General features: G+C 35.3%; 1 protein-coding gene across 1 annotated transcript in view; it reads right to left on the reverse strand.

Annotated features, from left to right (window-relative positions):
- Ube4B (Ubiquitination factor E4B) overlaps nucleotides 1–22450 on the reverse strand; it is a 418857-nt gene that overhangs the window by 254868 nt on the left and 141539 nt on the right. Inside the window, exons 8-9 of the mRNA XM_090393738.1 lie at nucleotides 2017–2117; nucleotides 1811–1925 (exon numbers count right to left, since the gene is read on the reverse strand). Of these exons, the coding sequence (XP_090249864.1) occupies nucleotides 1811–1925; nucleotides 2017–2117 (216 nt within the window). The remainder of the gene's footprint in view (nucleotides 1–1810; nucleotides 1926–2016; nucleotides 2118–22450) is intronic.

Here is a 22450-nt window from a genome sequence, read left to right on the forward strand (position 1 = left end):
CCTACTAATTCTCAAAACAGTAACGTTTGCAAGTTAATGAAGAAAGTCACTTCCTGGCCAAAAGAAATGGTTATCAATCTTGAGCCTTTTCATGCTAAAACACCTAGAATATATGGAGCACCAAGGTACACCCCGATGCCCAATTGTGGATAGTATAAACAGTATAGTAATTTGTCTAAATATTTAGACAAATTACTAGCTCCCCCCTCAACACACACACACACAAATAATTCTTCCTACTTTGTTATAAATTCTGTTCACCTAAAAAAGTATATTAGAAAACCATAACCTAAAAGTTCAGACATAATGATTAGTTTTGATATTACTCCACTATTTACAAAAGTACTGTTAACCAAAACCCTTGATTTTCTAAATTTTCACATTTCTCCCCAGTGAACCCTTATCAAAATGGACTAATAAAAGGCAAACATATAGACGCTTAGGCAGTGCCTATGTCTTTTAGTAAAAAACCAGCACACTAAGATAACTGATGAATGCTAAGGAATGTATTCCTGCAAGCTCTCTAGTCAACTCATAGTTGACCAAAGAGCTTGAAGGAATTGCTACTTTCTACATTTGGCTTCGAAATAATGCTGGATCTATTATCCACTTTGCTTATATAATTAATTATTTTCTATGTTGTGAATCAATACCGTTAAATAAACTAGCATGTAATGCCAGCCTTTCTACTCATTTAATCAGGGAGCAAAGTGTTTAGGAATGCATGCCCTCTGAGGATATGTAATAGCATTATTCAATGATACTCAACAAGTTTGCTGGGATGGAAAACAAGAGATTTTCTCATTATCAATCTCCTCTGTTGACTGCAGCAGTAAATGCAATTCATGGCCAACTTAATGTCCTGAAAGGAACTGTTTTTGTAGTGCTGCTAGGCTGATAATAGATTTTTATTTTATTTTTATTTTTTTTTTGCAAATTCAGCTTGATTCTTGAAATTTTCCACTCTCAAATTAAATATGCATATAGAGAACGTCTTGAAATCTTCTCCAAAAACCATGTTGAACAGTGGTTAGAGATTCTGTGGGATAGAACTCAAGCACACAAAATAATTTGAGGTTGAGATGCCATTTTGCTGCTTCTAAAACTTGAAGTCCATGTTAGCTATTTAATTAAATGAAATCAGCAGAAGAAATGAATTAAATAATAGTTTGATTCTTGTAATTCCAACTTAATCCTTCTCTCCTACCAATCCTGATCCTTATCTATATATGGATTATAGTAATGTTATCACAATTCTGTATAATCAGGATATGAAAAAACAGATCTGGTAAATACCAGAATTTCAAAAATATACAATTTCTGCACTGCTCTCAAACCTCAGTTCCTTATGTATATAAAATCCCCTGTTCCTGAAAGGTAGTATACTATGGGCAAAGTGGAGGATCAGCTAACTATCCATTTGAAAGACCATAAAAAATAAATTCACAGTTGCATCTACAAATAATCTAATCTAGTAGGCCATGCTTTCAACACTACCCACAGAAACAAATGGAAAAATCCACTAAAAGTCCCCAAGATACAGAAAAGAGCAACTCTTATCATTCCAAGTTACAATCTAAACTTTCTACTAATGGTCACAGAGAGAGTGCTCTTACCTTCTCTCTCTCTCTTTCTCATGATTGAAGATTTATTTTGAGTATGCAAGTTACAATTCTGAATGCCATTTATTTTTGAATCATCAGTGTCTATACAAAATCTATAAAGCATCCAAAAAAAGGGGAATGTTAACAATTGTGATTTAATGATAGAATAATTACTTAGTTAGGTGAGAAAAAGACAATTAACTTACAGATTTAAATATATCTTGATCCTGACTGGCCACACAAACTAATTCTGGAAGAAATCCTCTAGGAAAGGTTTGAGCCAATAAATATGGCAGTAACAATGATGGCTTACAGGAAGGCCTGAAATTTCAAAATCTTCAGATGTAAAAAAAAGTACATAAAATTTTTTTTTAAAATTTAACATCTAGAAAAGGATAATAATGAAACAAACCTTGGAGATGTGAGTACTCCTTGTAAAACAAGAATTGCATGTTGAACACACTGTGTCCTTATATCTGTTAACACTTCACTTAATGGAGGTACACTTGCTCTCTAGGAGAAAAGAGAAAGAATTAAAATACAGTCAAAACTTTTTGAATGAACAGCTTTAAAGATCATTCTTAAAAATCCTATATATCTGTTGCAGTACTGGTTTTAGCAACTATCAATACAGTAATTTGGAGTAGGTCTCTTATAAAGCAATGAAAATTATCTACAACCTAAATATGCTAATCATCTATTCACAGTGAGATCTGCACCCACAGTCTATAACAAAGTGGAATACTCAGAGATCTTTAAAAATTATCATATATGTGGTTACAGCTTTCTCAAATGATATCATGCTTTAAGAAAGGAGTTCAAAAAATGCAACAAAAGGTAAAAATTATCAAGAGTGATATCATAAACAAAAGACAAAGCATTTTTTTTTTCATCCAAATGACTACTGATTAGAAACACAAACAGGTGTGTGTGTGTGTAGTCCTATGGAAATGACTGCATTTATAGTGGTAAACAGCCAGAAGACAGGCAAGTGAGATTTATTCCCAGAAACTTGAATTTTACTCCAGAATAAGAAAATCGACTACAGAATTCATGTTATTTCAGATAATAATATATACCAGTTAGGGTTTAAGCCCACAAGACAGCTGCAGCTGATTACTACTCTCCACCTCCTTTCTCCATTGCCTCTGGAATCTTTAACAGCCTTGGGCTCAGCTTCCAGAATGGCCCACAATCTTCCAGAAGTTAGCCTGCACCAAAGTTCAGACCTTGTAAAGATATTCTACTGGACTGAAATCTAAATTCTATTCAAGACAGTCAAGCTTTTCCTCATGTCATAATAGCACATGCAGTATATGGTGCACTGCATTATTGAAAGAGACATGTACTTATTTCATAAAGGTGCCACAATGACACTGCAATATTCAGAAGTGTTGCATATCCACTTTCATTAATCCTTTCAGGTACTGCAATCAGAGAACAAAGTCCATAACAGATCATCACAACTTACTGTCAAACTTCACAGAATGAAATGATGGGTGTTAAGCATAAACAATTCAGCATGCATATGCCATTACCACACTAACTCATCTGATTAGAAAAGATGCAACATGATTTGCTGTTCCTGATATTGGATTCTCAAAAACAGAGTTCCACTGTAAGACCTAAGGATCAGCTTATACTAGTGTAGTCTGCATTAACGATTGCCATGGTTGATGTCTGGCTGACGTGCAGCTGCCTTACATAAAAACTGAAACTGTGCAGCTCTTATCATAGTGTCTTTCTACTAACCTGAACACTTATAAAGTCTCTGAATTCCTGGCAGACCACTTCCACATTGAACTACCAAAATTTTCACACTACTCCTCTGAGCACAATTTGGTCTCTTGGTGTTAATCTCTTGGAATATCTTGCATGCATTTCTTGGTTGAGATGGCACTCTCATATTTTTAGTGACTGATAATGTTGCTCACAGATGATTTTGGATGATCACAAATGAATAGATAACTGATATGACAACCTATAATAACTTCTTTCAGCTATATAAGTTCATCTGTTACATGGCAAGTGAGAGGAAGAATGATTATAGAAGGATAACCTTAAAGACTACTGATGATGATGGCAAGGTAAGAGAAGCAGATAAAATAGTTGAGTAACTTTGAAAGGGTTTATCATCCAAGTGAGGTTACTGCTACAAATGTGTGATAAGGACTGATGTGGGAGCAGAGGTGGATGGAGGTTCTTGATATATTGCAGAATCTCAATGTAAATAAGGCCATGGGATGGGATATTAACTTGCATTTTATGAGCATGTGCAAGGGAACTGGCAATACCTCTACTAAGTCTCAGCTCTGATAGAGTTTCAAAGGAGTAGAAAGAAGGCAAAATAATTCCTTTGCATAATGGAAGTTCTTAGAACTTCTAAGACTGCAATCACAAATTATAGAACAATCAATATCTCAAGAGTGGTGGTAAAAGTTAGTCAAAAAGAGAATTCAAGAATAGGTGGATTAAAATATGATACTGTATGAAGGGCAACATGACTTTGTGATGGGTCAACATGCCTTAGTAATTTACGATCTTTTTATAATAGTGACTAATAATAGCTTTCAGCTATATAAGTTCATCTGTTACATGGCAAGTGAGAGGAAGAATGATTATAGAAGGATAACCTTAAAGACTACTGATGATGATGGCAAGGTAAGAGAAGCAGATAAAATAGTTGAGTAACTTTGAAAGGGTTTATCATCCAAGTGAGGTTACTGCTACAAATGTGTGATAAGGACTGATGTGGGAGCAGAGGTGGATGGAGGTTCTTGATATATTGCAGAATCTCAATGTAAATAAGGCCATGGGATGGGATATTAATTTGCATTTTATGAGCATGTGCAAGGGAACTGGCAATACCTCTACTAAGTCTCAGCTCTGATAGAGTTTCAAAGGAGTAGAAAGAAGGCAAAATAATTCCTTTGCATAATGGAAGTTCTTAGAACTTCTAAGACTGCAATCACAAATTATAGAACAATCAATATCTCAAGAGTGGTGGTAAAAGTTGGTCAAAAAGAGAATTCAAGAATAGGTGGATTAAAATATGATACTGTATGAAGGGCAACATGACTTTGTGATGGGTCAACATGCCTTAGTAATTTACGATCTTTTTATAATAGTGACAGCTGAGTTAAATAAAGGGAATGGCTACATGATGATTCTGCTAGATTTTGCAAAGGCATCTGACAGAATAATACATGGAACTCTGTTATGTAAATTAGAACAAATGAGGATGGATATGAGAGAAGCTGATGGAGAGATACTAAAAAGTTCTTTCTTTCAAGGTTGCATGGTAAGCTTTCATTGTATAGAATTTATGGAGACAAAAACAGACATGTTAGAACAATTACTTTACTTATAATTAAGAAAATAATACTTGACGTTTTGACCTCTATATCAGGGTCATCGTTATCAGGAAAAAAAAAATATATATATATACATGAATAGATCTCTATGGGTGGTGCTGGCCTTTAATTTTTGTTTTTTCGCTTATTGTTTTGAGTGTTCTTGTGTGTACTTTTACAATTTTTGAGACTGAATCCAAGACTGTCTCTATGAAAGAGATGAAATATAAGATCTAATAAACTTGAGTTTTATTGTTCCTTTGTGCTGTATTCATTCCATTAAACCTGACATCGCTGAGTTTAAACCAGCACATAAGCCTAAATACTAGACTACATGATTAAATTTACATTATTAATAATCTACTATCAATAATTTTCTTCCAAATTAGTCTATCATGTGTTGGCACTGCAATATTTTTGCATCTAATACTTCATTCATTTAGGGCACTTCTGGCTGAATCAATCCATCTAGATCTTTGCCCTGCCATTCCAGCATCAAGCACCTCTTTTGCTAACCATTCCTCTCCCATTCTGTTTAAATTATCATACCATCTTAGATTAGCTCTACTTGCACATTCTTAAATGCCAGGAATGTCAAGTTCCTTCTAATATCATCCTTTGTAATATGATTGTGCACTGATGTCATCAATTCACATCCCTGATTTTTCTCATAACTCATATCTGTGGTCTCCAATTTCTGATCAAGTGTGGTCTTTCTAACACAACTCTCAGATCCATAATTTAAAACTGGTCTGAACACTATTTTGTATATTTTTATCTAATTTAGTGTTTTGGATAATTTCTCTCTTATTCCACGTAAATTTATTTATCTGGCTTCTGAGCATTATAAGCTTTGTTTATTGAGGATACAGTTGAAGTTTTCTATGTTCCACCCAATTTTCATAGTTTTGTTAATTTTATTGCTGATTTTCATGAAAAATTTATTACAGCTGTTATTCAATTCAGTTAGCGAACCCTGAAGACTCCCATTCAGGAGTACAACATCATCCATTAGGAGAAGGGCTAAGAATAATTGTGCAAGATAAATGTCAAAAGAACAAACTGATTCAGGCCTTATAAGGTTTGTCAGGATCAGATTTTTCTAAACGAAGACATGTAGTTGAGAAATCATGACAATACCTGGAAAAGGAAATATAACAAGGAAAAGATAAAATCTGGAAAAGGAAATATAACAAGGTGCCAAGAGTAAAGCTGTTCAAAATGCTTCAGTTTATGGTATAAATGTGAACATCATACAGAGTAACATATAGTTCATATTTAAGCTATTAGTCAGTAAGAATTGGATGGACAGAATTATAGTTTCATGTAAAATTAGACATAAGACAAATCTGCATGTTCTCTCTCTACTGTTGGATCACATTATGAAAGAAAGTGGAATTAAATCTTATTTCCAAATCAGAGATATTCAACTAAACTATTTCATTATGCAGATGATGTTATAGATAAAATCACCAGAAGTCTTCAGAACTATTCAACTGAATGGAATTACAAATCCTGTTACTGTTACAAATTTGTTATGAAAATAAGCATGAACATCTTTAAGTAGAATTAAGGAAGACATCAATTGTATCACCAGTGGAGGATCTGCAGAACAAGTAAAATATTTAAACTATTTAAGCAACTTTTTTTAGTGAAGATAGCAAACTATATCCAAACAGATAACAGAATTAGCAAAGTTGTATGGCAGGAAGCAAGCTGAAAAAATTTATATCAAATAAGAGAAATTAGCCAAAACACTAAACTAGCAGTATACGTTAGTGTTCATACCAATTTTTAACTTGTGGATATGAGAGTTAGGTTAGAAATAAAACAGATGATCTAAGATTAGAGACTACAGATATAAAAGTATCAAGAAAATCAGAGTAGTGAACATCTGTTCACTACCCTGAATCATATTAAAATGAAAATATTAGAAAGGAACTTGATGGTAGAATTCAAGAATGTGTGGTATAGCTTGTCTTGTTAACCTTCCTGTTCCCTTCTGCTTAAGTGATCATACCATCTTTCATCAGATATGCTCACATAGTCTTGAATGCTAACAATATAAGGAAAAAATAAATAAATAAAAAACACAGCTAAAGACTAAGATCTAGATGGAGTAATGTAGATAGTAGTGCCTTAGAAATCGAAAAATATAAGATCTGATAATACCCAAAGCCTGGAATTTAGTTTAATTTGTAAGAAAATTATTAACAGAAAGCTAGTAATAATGTACTCAATCATGTATACTATCACCCTTTGAGGGAATATATCAGGAATAATAATTTTAAAAGCTTTACAGAATACCTGCCTCTAACAATCTGAATAAGGTGCTGCTTGATTACAGAAAGATCAATTAAATGATTACTTTAGGCAATATGGAGTGGCCATAATTAAACTTCCCCACAGATTAAAAAAAAAGTTTATGAAACAGGAAGACGACCTTCAGCCCACTAGATTACTTATATATCCAGCAGCATGCTAATTAATTATTGTACACCACACTCCGTAGAGCAGACTTTGGCTTTGTGCCAAGAATAGTCAATTCATGCTGAAGGGGAGAAAGAAATAAAGGATGTACGAATTGGTCACCAACACACAAAATCACGTGCTTTTTATTATTATTATTATTATTTAGGCCTCCAAGGAGTCAAAAGACTCATCATGGGAGGTCCTTCCTAGGAAACACAAGTCTATCAAGACTCATCGTGGGAGGTCCCTCCTAGGAAACACAAAGTCTATCATACCACTCCTTAAACTCATTGACCGTTCTTGCTCCCACCACTCTATCAGACAATGCATTTCACAGTTCAACCACCCTCCATGCAAAGAAACCACTCCTCACTCTCTTGCACACAGTTTTCTTTCATAACTTCCAGGGATGGCCCCTTGTCATGACTCCTTCCTGCTGTTCAACCAAGCGAAAGAACTCCCCAGTAGCAACCCTGTAACCACCTCTCAACAGTTTAAAAGTCTCAATCATATCACCTCTCCTTCTATCCACCAAACTCTGCTCCACATAACTAACATTGTACACTCCTGAAACTGTCTTTGTTATCTGCCTCTGTACCCTTTCCACAGTCAATTTATCCCCTTCAAATCCTGGGGACCAAATCTGAGAACAATAGTCTAAGTGTGTTCTGATCAGGGTCTTATACAACGGAATGATAACTCTTTTATCTCTGCAGGTCAGCGTCCTTCTCATTATTGCAGCAATCCTCTGGGTTACCTTCACCACCTTTGCAATATGTCCCTTGAATTTCAGGTTTCTATCAATCATCAACCCCAGATCTCTTGTCTCCCCTACTTCCTTCAGTATATCTCCTCCAATAGAGTATGCAGCATCCCCATCGATGTGTCCCAAACCTCAAGACCTTACATTTTGCTGCATTAAACTGATACCCCCCATTCATTTGCCCATCTGTCTAGCTTATTCAAATCCTCTTGCATGACTACCACATCTGCATGATCTGACCAAGTCTATATTGAACATAATAAATCACCCTGGGAAGCAACTTTTTAATTGACTGGTCTCGCTCCAGAGCACCCTAAACTATGTTTACACTGCAGCTATAAATTATTATTAGTAACTTCTGAGTGTGCTTCTCTAGAATATATTATTTTTGCCAAGCAGTTTTTTTTTTCCTTTTTTTTTATCTCTGTTTTTCAAGAGGGTAAAAGGATGACATGGGATATACTATGTCTGGAGTTGTCATACCAGGATTTTCTGAGTGGCAGTATGACAGTCAGGCGTGCCTTCCATTACAGATGCCATCAACCATACGTTTGTTTTGCACACTTCCTTTGACATCCTTGAGCCCTAATGAAAAATGAATGTCCTTCAGAAACTGATAGCAACACGCTTGGTGTAAGTTTAAACAACTTTATCTGAATTCCAGGAGCTAGTTATTGTGTATTTATGACCCTTCCCAGCTTCACATCATCCGCAAACAACTGAATATCCCCCTGCAATCCACTGACAATGTCATCGATATAAAGATTAAATAACATAGGTCCCAGTACTGAACCTCGTGGGACCCCACTTGTAACCCTCTGCCTCTTTAAAACTGCCCCACCATACACAGCTCTCTGATACCTATCGGACAGCCAATCCTGAATCTAGTTGACCAACCTGACATCCAAACCCATGTGCTGCAACTTAAATATCAGCTTATCATGTGGCACCCTATCAAATGCCTTCACTAAATCCAAGAAAACGGCAGTATATGCCTTTCCCTCATCTAATGCTCTTGTAAGTTTATAAATTATAAAAGGCTAGCATATTATTAACACAAGAGCACCCCCCCCTCACAAATCCATGTTGACTCTCACAGATAACATTACCCTCATCTGCCCAATGTTGTATATGGTCCCTAACTAATTTCTCCAAGATCTTAACATCTACTGATGACACACAAATTGGCCTATAATTGGACACTTCCAGTCTGCTACCACCCTTATGCAATGGCACTAGCTTACCTTCCTTCCACTTTCATTGAAAAGTCAGGTCAAAGGAGCTGTCAGTTCCTTAGCACATTCTCTCAAAATTCGTGGTAAAATATCATCCAGTTCCAAAGCTTTACTGACATCCAGAGTACTCAATATTTGGAATGCGTTCTCCTCCTGCACCTCTAAACCTCAAACCTGCCCTATCCCTCTAATATTAAAATTTACTCCTCCAGGATGAAATACACCAATAAAGTGTTCATTGAACAATTCCACTATGTCCTCTGCATCAGTCACTCTATTCCCATTTTTATCCCACACTGTCATTCTTTCACAATCATTTCTCCTCCTACTGGCCACATAGCTAAACAATTCCCTAGGATTTTCTTTGGATCTTAGGGCCAATCTCTTCTCATATTCCAGTTTCGCCTTCCTTACCATACTAGTCACTCTCCTGGCTTGTGTCTTATATTCTTCATGCATCTGCTCTTCACCTGTCTCCTTATATCTCTTCCATAGCCTCTTTTTCACATGCAGCTCCTGTTTAATATTGTTTGTCATCCACTTTATACCAAACTGTGTCCTCTTCTTCACTTGTGGAATACAGCTTATTATTGCTACTAACAAATATTCCTTCACAATTTCTCAAGCACTAATGATATCCCAGCCTTCCAATTCCTCACTACAAACATAAATTTATAAAAATAAATTTATAGAAATCAGTCAACTCTCACATTAGAAGTTATATGCAACTTTATACGTAAATTTTCCAACTGTTGTACAAGCAAAATAGTTACCACTTTAAGAACAAGAATTTTCATAAAAGAAAAGCTAATTTTTTCGACGTATAATAATAAACAATCATCTCACGAAATGCATTGAGTACCCTAATATCGGAATGGATTCTCCTTCTTTTGACATGTGCAGAAGTGTCGAATGATCTCGCATCTGTGGGCATACAGTAGTTCTGTCATTTATCATTGCAATTTGAATTATTTGCAAAATAAGTTGATTGTACAGCCTTGTAACTGTGTCTGATAATGTGTGATAAGCATGCCAGATTAGAATCCAGCAAAACATCATCAGCTTAATAAACTGCCACGTTTTGTGTGGCAGCATAAGATAGTACTGTAATAAGTTAAACTGTGAATAACAGCCAACACCTACAAAAGCTTTGCTAGACAATGGCAGAAAAATTTTCATTTTGTTTATTTGTATAAAGGAACAGCATACTTGTTCAGGGTATAAAGTTTAAATTCATTACTGAAATTTCAGGAATTGACTGATCCAGACAAACCTCTACCAGTACATTAATTTACAGAAATCAGTCAACTCTCACATTAGAAGTTACATACAATATTAACTGGCACAAACCTAATAAGATGCCTAACAAATAAACGGTTAAAAGAAGATTATTTTTACAATAAATCAGGTGACATAAAATAAAGTTGTTGAAGCCTGTCTCTGGAAAAAAAATATGTCGTATTTTGTTTAATAATTAGCAATGTTTTGTAATTTGTTGAATTTACTTGACAATATACAGAGTGGCCATAATTAAACTTCTCCTATTCACAGCCTTATGTGGCTCAATCTAACATCTGGAATGTCACCAAATTTGGTAGGGAGACTAATCATGGGAAAAAGGATTTCGTAAGAAAGTTTGAAAGTCACCAATAGGGGGGATGGCACTGTACAATGTAAAAAAAACACATTAAACTTTCATCTGTTGCACTTATGATAATACAGCAATAAAACATTTATTGCTGTATGATGCACATTTGTGCATAATTTGAGCACATTGAGTTCACATATGCAAAAGAGGACCTGGTTCAATCTGGCCAATGTTCTCGTGGACCAGAAATTGCATCCTGTACACAGCATTCTCAGCAGCAGAATGTAACATATCTGAAGGAATGTTCATCAGAGTCCACGATATATTGTCCTTTAACATGTTCATTGCCAAACACGCGATATCGCGTGATGCGAGTTCTCACCTGTCGGCCGATCACGCGTTATCGCGTGGACGTCGTTAACTAAATAAAAAAAAAATTAAAAAAAAAGTTGGCCACCACACGAAAATCCAATTTTCAGCTTGGCAATGAACGATATCGCGCGATCACACGATGTGAGTTCTCACCAAATGGCCGATCACGCGTTATCGCGTGGATGTCGCTAACTAAATAAAAAAATTAAAAAAATTTGCCCACCACACGAAATTCCGATTTTCAGCTTGGCAATGAAAGTGTTAACAAGTCACATGTTTATCATACCAACAGGACTTCTCTTTTTTAATACAATGAAACCTGTGGTGAATTCATCACTAAAAAAACACACATACTAACCAGTGATAAGTTTTAATACATAAATATTTCCTCCCAAGTATCTTGGGACATCCTCAGTACAGTAATTCAAACAATACTAGGAATAACATAGTTACGGTGCATGATGTGTACAGTAGCGTGTTAAAGAAGTAAATTAAAATATAACTGAAAAAAAAATTCTAATAAAAATTAATTAAAAAAAATAATATTATATATAAAGAGACTAGGGGTGATTAAGGGTCAAAGCTATATAACTGAGAGGAGACTTCCACATAGCCTTTAAAGGAATGAGGAGAACCGACCAGGGCTTCTGACGTAATGACCAATCCTCACCTTCTTGTAGAGCACCCTGTTGGGTATCTACCTGGATACTGCACGAACGAGGATGGGCTTACAATTTCGGATTTAGCTAACAAAATTGTATTCTTATTGGCTTAAACCAAAATACAAAATGATGGTACAACATGACAAAATTTAATGCCGGTTGGGGCATCGCCCAGTTAAACAAGGGCCCCTCCCCCCTCGTTGTTTTCGCCAGGGAACCAGGGCGAACAGCGAAAAGTCAGCTACTGGAACAAATCTGAAAGCACATCCCAACTCAATATCACCAGAGTTAAAGATTGGTACTATCAACATAAGAAGCCTGAATGGCAAAGAAATGGAGCTAGATAAAGAATTAGATAAGTACTAGATCAACATAATAAGGGTGACTGAAAATAAAAAGACAAAAAATGGTGAGATCTTTCTGAGCAATAAATACAAAATGTTATATTCAGGCAATAACTATCAAGGAAAAGATGGAGTAGCCATAGTATTCAACACTAAATACGAGGCTAATCTTCTTGAATGGCAAGCATTCTCAAGTAGAGTGATGTGGGCAAATATGAGAATGGGGAACTGGATAATGAGACTTATTTGTGCCTATGGTCCCACAGAAGGATCTACTAAGGTAGAAGTGGAGGAATTTTTTGATGCTTTAGAGAAAGAAACTGACACAATGAAAAATGAAAAGTTGGTCCTTGTTGGGGATCTAAATAGCAGAGTAGGAAATGATTGTCAGACATATAAAAATATTTTTGAAAAATTTGGAGAAAAGAGCAAAGCTAATAATAATGGCAAATACCTGTTGGATTTCTGCTCAGGACACGGACTGGTTATTACTAACACCATGTTCCAACATAAAAATATGCACAAATTCACATGGAGAGAAGAGGCAAGGAATAAGAAAAGTCTCATTGACTATGTTATTGTTGATAATGATGTTTTCTCCTTGGTGCAGGACACCAGAGTGTACAGAGGATTTGAAATTGGAAGTGATCACTATTTAGTCTTGAGCAGGATAAAATTGAATTTCATATTGAAAAGAATAACACGTAGAAAAGTTTTAAAGTGAATAAAAGTTGAGCAGCTCTCAGATTTGAACTGTAGACTAAAATACACAAAGATTATTGAAAAAAAAATGAAAGAGTCTGAGAACAGGAACCTAACCATGGAGATTCAGTGGTAAGCCCTGAAGAAAACATTGATTGATTCAGCCAGAGAGGCATGTGGGAAGGTTGTCTGCACGTATTGAAAAATCAGAACTCCATAGTGTACACAGGAAGTTAAAGAGGCAATGAAGGAAAAGAAAAAAGCATATCAAAAGTTCCTGGCAAATAAGTCAGCTTGTGCTCTTAGAGAATACAGAGACAAATGTAAGAAAGCTAAACATTGTGTAAAACTAGCTAAACAAAATTCATGGGAGGACTTTGGCAAGAACATAGAAAATAAATATCAAGAAGGTGGCAAAATATTCTGGAGGTTGTTGAAGAAGCTTAGAAATGGAGGAAATAGTACTGTAAAAGGAGTTAGAGATGATAAAGGTGACATGAAAACGGGAGAAAAAGATATCCTTGAAGTATGAAGTAATTACTTCGAAAAATTGCTAAATGAAACAAGCAGTGATAGCACAGCGGTAAAAAAACACTCAACAGGCATACAGTCAGGAATACATATACATACTTGAAGTAGAAAAAGCCATCAAATTCTTGAAATGTGGAAAGGCAGCAGGAGTAGATGACATTTGACCAGAAATGGTGAAGTATGGTTGCTATAAAAGTTTTACAGTGGCTGCACTGCATAGTTCAGAAAACCTGGACAGAGGGACGAATTCCCGATGATTGAAGTAGAGCTCTCATTGTACCCATATATAAAAAGGAAAATAAAACTGAATGTGAGAATTACAGAGGTATTTCCCTACTGAGTGTTCCTGGCAAGATCTATGCAAGTATACTTGAGAAACGGTTGAGAAGAATTGTGGAAGAAAAGCTTGGTGAAGAACAAGCTGGATTCAGGCCAAATAGAGGCGGTCAGGATCAGATCTTCACTTTACGACAAATAGTTGAGAAAGCATGGAAATATAACAAAGATCTGTATTTAAGTTTTGTCCAACTTGGAAAAGGCATAAGACAAGGTACCAAGAGAGAAGCTATTCAATACGCTGCAGTTATATGGTGCCAATGGGGCATTATATCAAGCAATACTTAGTCTTTATTTGAGTTGTAAGTCAGCAGTTAGAATTGAATGAAGTACAGGAAGATGGTTTAAGGTTAAATCTGGTGTGAGACAATGATGTACATTATCCCCTCTATTATTCATTATCTATATGGATCATATTATGAAGGAAAGTGGTATTAAACATGATATCAAAATTGGAGATGTTAATGTCAGCTCTTTGCTGATGATGTTATACTTCTAAATAAATCCCCTACAAGTCTGCAAGATTCCCTGACTAAATTGAATAACTGTTGTAATAGATATGGTATGAAGGTCAGCAATAAAAAGATAAAGACAATGAAAACAGGCAGAATCATTGAAAATGTCAACTGCGTTGTGAACGGAGAACCTGTGGAACAAGTAAAACATTTCAGCTACTTAGGCACGATTTTTAATGAAGATGGTAAATTAAATATGGAAATAGAAAACAGAATCAACAAAGCTGGTGTTGGATTCTGAATGAAGAGAAATGGAAATTGTTAATGTATCATTCAGACTCCAACATAATCTACCATTCCCTGAGCAACTTTTTTTTTTTTAAACTAATAGTCTCATGCTCATAATTTGCTATTTATGTAATTTCTTCAAGTTATGCTAATCCATATTTATTTATTTATATATATTTGGGATAAATTACAGTTATGAAAAGCTGTGTATTAAAATATCATTAATTTTGTGAATTTGATTCCTTTAATATAATATAAGAAACTGTAATATATGTAATTTTAATATATCCAGAATATTCTTTGTGGTATCATTTGATTGGTTGTTATGAGAGAGAACATGCAAATTTCTCCTAGCGCATGCTGGAACGTGAACTGCTATATACGAAAGGAAAAGCAAGTTTGATGTGAGCTAAACCAGTGAGAACCAGTTTTTGGCGGTAAATAGGAAGCAGTAGATACGAAAACGAAAGTAAAAACATAATCAAATAAGGAAGTAGAGAGAACAGCAGCTGGAGACTGGAAGGGAATTTTGACGTGCCGAAAACAGTATTTAAAGGACCGGGAATCGCTTGGTATTTTAACTTACCTTTTTCTGAGTTGGATTTTTACCAAAACTTCCCAACACCTAGCAGTGAAATAGTGCAAAAATGAAGAAATAAGTAGATAACTTAAACCAAGTGCATAAAAATTATACTCTCCCGAGTCTATAAATCAGTCGCGGAAATGGAAGATTCTTTTAAGTTTGTGCTACTACATAGTAAAAGTCAGCAAGGACTTTAAAATTATTGTTTTATCTCCTTATGATGTGATGAAGCTATATTCTGGTAAGATTACCTTTACTATACTTAGTGAGAAGTAACGAAAATTAATTCCACCAAAAGTAAATTATTCCTAGTTGCTGTATTCAGTCAGTCAAGATTTAACGTGTGATGTGCTAAGACTTTTCCCTCTTCAAGTGATAAATGCTATATTATCGAATTAAGAGTTCATTGACTGAACGAAAATACTGTGAAGCCTATTTGATGTAATTTAGGAATCTCAAACTTACAAGAACTAAAGTTGATTGACTGAGCTTAGAGAATTACAAATGAATGTCTGATGGTTCATGAGTTGTATTCTCTGTGAATATCTTGAACTGATTTGATATTTAAAATGTTTTGAAATGTGTATAACCTTGATCAGAGTAAAGTTATGATAGAAGTCCTTTGTAATAAGAAGGATAAGATCTGTTAAATATAATCTTTAATTATAAAGTTTATGCTCAGCTGAGTAGTATACTAGTGACTTAATGAGAGCTTTATATTTGTTCCATCATAATGTCCCTGTTGGAATATTGTGTTATGATGTAATTTATGTGTCACTGCATTAAATAATTTTATTTGAACTGAATCTTGTATTTGCCTGATTTTTTTCATTGCACCGCTCATTAAAATAATTCGAATCTTAGCGGGAACCCTATGTAATAAAGAAAACCTCGGCCTAAAATCAGCTTATGATAACCTGGTACAGTTGAAATTTGATTTATCTAAGTTGCTTTTGCAATTTCTGAACATGGAGTGGCGCAGTATATTATAAATTTTCTTCATGTTCGGATGATATATCAGCCTACAACCAATTAAATACTAACGAGAGAGAGAGTTATAAGACGATAAAACATGATTGAGCAGAAATTACAATCCAACACTGGTATGGTAGGAAATCAGTTACATAAATTTATATGGAATAAGAGAGAAATTAGTCAGAACACTAAAAGAGCTGTATATATACAAGACAGTGTTCAAACAAGTTTTAACTTATGGATCTGAGAGCTGGGTCAGAAGTAAAACACTTGACCAAAGACTGGAGACCGCAGATATGAGAGTCCTGAGAAAAATTAGAGGCATGAACAGATGGCATCAATGGCAATATCATATTAAAAACGAGGACATTAGGAAAGAACTTGACATTGTCAGTATCCAGGAATGCGTTTCCAGAGCTAATCTCAGGTGGTATGGTCACTTAAATAGAATGGGCGAGGAAAGATTAGCAAAACAAGTGTTCTCTGCCAGGTTAGCAGGAAAATGACCCAGAGGAAGACCAAGTTATAGGTGGAGTGATACTGTACCAAGTGCCTTAGACGATAGAAAAATAAGATCTGATAATGTTAGAGTCTTGACGAATAACAGATTGTTTTGGAGGAAAATTGTAGATAGGAAGTTAGTAATGATGTAAATTTTTCATGTAGTACTATCATGTCCTGTACACCCCTTGAGGGTACATGGCAGGAATTTGATGATGATGATAAAGAGACTATGTGTTGAATTTTTTCTTGACTATTATTTATAAGACTATTACACTTTTTTTTATATAATGTTCGTCAAGTAGCTTTATTTTATTATCCTACATGTTTCGCCAATATTTTTCTATCTGCATCTTCAGGGAATATAAACTAGTAAGCTATATGAAGGTATATGACTAGGTTATAACTGATGGTTCTAATTCATACAAAAAATTAGTATTGAACGAGGCAATGCGCGCGTTTCGGGAACGTGATTTATTCGTTATGGCTCATGATGTAATTGTTATGAAAGTTCATTTCTTTGATGTTTAATGATCTGATTAAAGCTTTCCAAATTTCTGGTAAGGTTAGACCTTGATTCTTGTTTAGGTTTTCAGTTTTACAGGAGACTGTAGCTGCTTCCTTGAAGGTTCTTGAATGGTAGTTATCTTCTATATAGGGCATAAGGCTCTTATCCCACTCAATGTGATGGTTAGTAGAGGCAAAGTGGCAAAAAAGGCCTGAAATGTCTTGTCTGTTGTTTCTGATATATCCTATGTGTTCTTTCTTTCTCGTTTCAAAGCTTCTATAGGTCTGACCTACATAACACATGAGCAAGGTATATTATATACTCCAGAGTACTTGTAGAATGGATGAGGATCTTTCGGTGATCTTAAAAATTTCCGAATAGTGTTGATTGGCTTGACTGCTACTCTGATATTATGTGGTTTTAGAAGGTTAGCCAATTGTTTGGAAATGCTGCTAACAAATGGGATAGTAATAGTACTGATGTATTGGATGTCATCACGTTGTCTATGTGGTATATCAGTCAAGAGAATCTTGTTGTAGAGTCTTTTTGGATAACTATTTAAAGATAGTTCTCTGGATATTGTAGTTAATTCCATTTGTAGATCATTCTTATCTGTTGTGTACTTTATAGCTCTTTTCTAAAGCATATGGATAATGCTAAGTTTCTGCGCTATATGATGAGACGAGTTGAAATGGAGGTAACGTCCAGTATTTGTAGGTTTTCTATAAACAGATAGGTTGATACTATTATTGGTTTGTTTCTTTATTAGGATGTCAAGGAATGGCTGTTTTCCATCTTTTTCAATTTCTAATGTGAAATTTCTTTATATAAACGTTCATGTTTATAAAGGTCTATGTAAAAGTTTCGACTTTTCCCAATGGATCCTATGGTTTAGGTTTTCAACTCCGTGTTGAAAGAGACCAAATTTCTGCGGTTTGAAAAGACGAATGTGGTCCTGATGTTCCAAGATGCATTTCTGAACAGATCTACCAGTCTGTCCAAAGTAAGACAAATTGCAGGAGCATGGGATCTCATAAAAGCCAGGTAACATCAGAGGTGAGAGTTTGTCCTTAGGAGAAGGTAACAAGTTATAGATCTGGTTGATGGGTTTGTAAGTAGTGGCAAAATTATATTTCTTCATAATTTTTGAAAGATGTTCGGAGATGTCTTTGACATAAGGTATGGGAATCCTATTGTCTAGGTTGATGTGGGGAAGTGAGACTGATGATTTTTTTGAGTTGTTTTAAGATTATATCCATTTAGTATGGCTATATTTTTGATTATGTCTAGTTCTTGGTTTAGAGATTCTTCAGAAGAGCAGAATTTGTGCGCTCTGGTAACTAGTGATTTAATGATGCCAAATTTCTGAGATGGATGATGAGCAGAAGAATTGTGAATGTAACGACCTGAAAATGTAGGCTTGCGATAGACAGACGTGGCGATGGAACCGTCTTCTTTTCTTTGAATGTGTAAATCCAGAAAGGAGATACTCTGTGGAGATTCTTTTTCTAGCATAAAGTTGATGCAAGGGTGAAGAAGGTTTATTTTATCTAGAAACAGGTGTAATTCATGTTCGGGATGATCCCAGATTGCAAAGACATCATCGACATACCATAGCCAAATTTTTGATTTCGGTTCAAAAGTGAATTTTTTTTTTCTTCCAGGTGTTCTAGAAACAGGTTTGCTAAATTTGGTGATAAAGGAGACCCCATTGCTGTTCCTTCTTCTTGCTTGTAAATTTTACCTTTCCAAGTGAAGTAACCGGATGTAATAACAAATTTGAATAATTCAACTATATCAGACGGAAATTTTTGAGTTAATTATTCTGTTTCTTTATGGAGAATGTTAGTGAAGAGGGAGACAATGTTGAAGCTAATTAACAAGTCAGATTTTAACAGTTGAATGTCTTTTATGTTTGTGTGAAACTCTGTGGAATTTTTGATTGAAGAGGCTGAGTGGCCTATGTGAGGACGGAGAAGGTTAGATAAGAATCTTGATAATTTGTAAGTCGGGCTGCTAATAGCATCTACGACGGGTCTGAGTGGAACATTAACCTTGTGAATCTTAGGAAAGCCATAAATTCTAGGAGATCTAGCATGGTATGTCTTGAGTTTTTTAGTTGTTTCTTCATCTAAGGAGGAGGTTTCATCAAGTAACTTATTTAATTTCCTGAGTTGACGTTTTGAAGGATCATAATCCAGTTTGGCACAAGTATTACGATCTCAGAGTAGTAAATTCATTTTCTGATCATATGAATTGGTATCAAGAACCACAGTGGTATTTCCTTCGTCAGCTCTGGTAATGATTATGTTTTTATTACGTTTTAAGGAGGTAAAAGCTTTCAATTTTTTTTTTTTTTTTTTTAGTTATATTTTAATTTACTTCTATAACACGTTACTGCACACATATTGAGATTCCATTGTAATCATGTGCCCTAACTGTATGTTATTCCTAGTATTGTTTGAATTACTGTACTGAGGATATCCCAAGATACTTGGGATGAAATATTTATGTATTAAAACTTATCACTGTGGTTAGCACGTGTGTTTTTTAGTGAGGACTTCTCATTACTGTTTGTGTGCTGCTTCCCCGTAATATGGGCGGGCCAGCCAATCTGACACAAAGTTTTCACGCGGTGTTAGCTGCAACCCTTTTGGCAGAATTTAATTGCTGCTTTCTTATGTGCCACTCCTGTGTCAGGCTGGCAGGTGGCCTCACAAAATCAAAGTTTATGCGACATGTTTGTTGAAACTCTTTCAGTAGAATTTTATTTGAAGTTGGCATTTGTGATCTCTCTTAATGGCACTGAAAATTTCAAATGCACTTAAACAAACACTTATTTCCTGTAATTGAAAATTTGGACAAATGTTAGGACAATTGTTTTTAGTTAGATGCTGTGTTTGGCAGTATAACAAATGGTTTTGCTCGAGTCTATGCAGCATAGTTTCTGTGAAAGGAGACATGTTTCATTAGGAAGTGCCATTTTTATCCCAGTTGTCTAGATTCACTCGCTGCTGAAGTAAGTAAATTAAGACAACAGTGAGTGAGCGAGCTACGATTGCCTCAACCTGAACGTGATAAGGATGCCAAGTTCAAGGCATTGCCACTAAAGACATCAGGTAATCCCACAACCAAAAATTGCATAGAGTAATATCATGGGAGCAAGGTGGACATGCCACTGGAAAAATAGCAACTAATTATTCTTTCTTCTGTGAAGTGATGTCATAGAAGCTGCTGTATACCAGTTGTGTAATGTGGGGAGGTGATCCATCTGCATAAAAATGGTTTCATCCAGACATCGTCATTGCTGAAGTTGCAGAATAACGAAACTGTTCAGCATATATTTCCATGCAGTAATTGAACAAATTATTGGTCCTGTCAGAGCGATGCCCTCAAATAAGAATGGCCCTATTATAAAATCTGCTGTGAAGCCATTCCAAATGGTAATTTTTATTGAATGCAATGGAAGTTCCTAATTTGGAAGCCCAAATTCAATTTACAGTCCCATTCAGATAAAAATGCACTCCATCTCAGCACAAAATTTTCCATCGATCATCGATCGAACTGCATTAGCTGACAGAGGACCTTCCAAAATGTTATGATAATGTGTATAATCTTGCATCCTGAACCAGCAAAAGATATTGTGATCAACAATAACATACTGAATAGACTTTGCTTGTTTCTTGTATTTTCTCTCCATGTGAATTGTGTTCATCTTCACATTAGAAAATGGTGTTAATGTTAAGAACAGAAAACAGACAGGTACTTATTATTAGCTTTGTTCTTTTTTCCAAATTTTCCTGAAATATTCTATATTTTTTCTAATTGTTTCCTGTTCTACTGTTTCAAATTTCCACCAAGGAGGAATTTTTTTCTTTATCACTGTGTCAGCTGCATTCTCTAATGCAGTTTCCCTTAGTAGAACCTTCTATGGGACTGTAAGCATAAATAAGTCTCACTATCTGGTTCTTCTCCATTCTGATATTTGACCACATCACTCTACTTGAAATTGCTTGTAATTCAAGAAGATTATCCTCGTATTTAGTGCTGAACACTATAGCTGATCCTTTTCCCTGATATAATATATAGCCGGCCTGGTTGGCTGAGTTGTTAGCATATCCACTCACCAGCTGAAAGGCTGCGGGTTCGAATCCTACCGTAGGCATGGATGTTTATTTTGTGAAAATACTAGTGGTGGTGGTCGGCGGTAGATTGCGCTGGTGTAGATGATGAAGGTAGTTGCGGCTGGTGGAGAGGAGGAGTTGTAGAGTAGGTACCATCCCTCGATGAGTCTTTGGACTCCCTGGAGGTTATGTAATAATAACAATAATATCTTGCATTTGTTGCTTAGAAAGATCTCACCTGTTTTTGTCTTCTTTGGTGAAGTAACACATACTGATCTGGTACTTATCCAATTCTGCTAATTCCAACTTTTGTGTCCATTTATGCCAATCATGAGAGCTCTCAAGAGAAGAAGAATGATGCTGATGGTGATTTCAATTTTTCCAGCAGGTGACTTTTTGCTGTTCACCCTGGTTCCCTGTCAAAAACAACTGGAACATCGTTTTACCAGGCAATGCTCCAACTGGCATGAAATTCCATCATGTTGTGCTATCATGTTATTTTGGTTTAAGTCGACAAGAATATAATTTAGATAGCTACATCCCAAATTGTCTAACCATATTTGTTCAATTTTCAGATAGATACCTACTGAGGTACACTTCATTAATAGGTGAGAATGGGACATCAGAAACCCTGGATAATTCTCTGCATTCCTTAAAAGGGCTCCCATTATTCCACTCTGACACTTAAGCACCAATTCACCTACATATATCTGGTAATTATTCATACATTCTTAATAATTTAAGAATAATGTAAAAATCCATGCTGAATTCAGTTTTTGTGTCAAAATTTTTTCACATGTATTATTACAAAATTCTGATTTATACACATAATTATCTTTATATTAAAAGCAAGTCTGTTTATAATATAAAAAAAAAGTTGTCTCATAATAACCAGTGCACTATATCCTTACATCTATAGTCAACCATGAGTCACATCATGGTAGTCAACCTTCTGGATGGAGACGACACATGACGATATCACTTAAGTCTAATAGTTACAGTGCCAATAATCAGACAAATGAAAGCTCACTTATCTGATTTACCTTATCTGTAT

The sequence above is a fragment of the Typopeltis vanoorti genome, chromosome 1 (genome assembly GCF_054136105.1).
Source record: "Typopeltis vanoorti isolate ZY-2024b chromosome 1, IOZ_Tvanoo_1.0, whole genome shotgun sequence".
Lineage (NCBI taxonomy): Eukaryota > Metazoa > Arthropoda > Arachnida > Uropygi > Thelyphonidae > Typopeltis > Typopeltis vanoorti.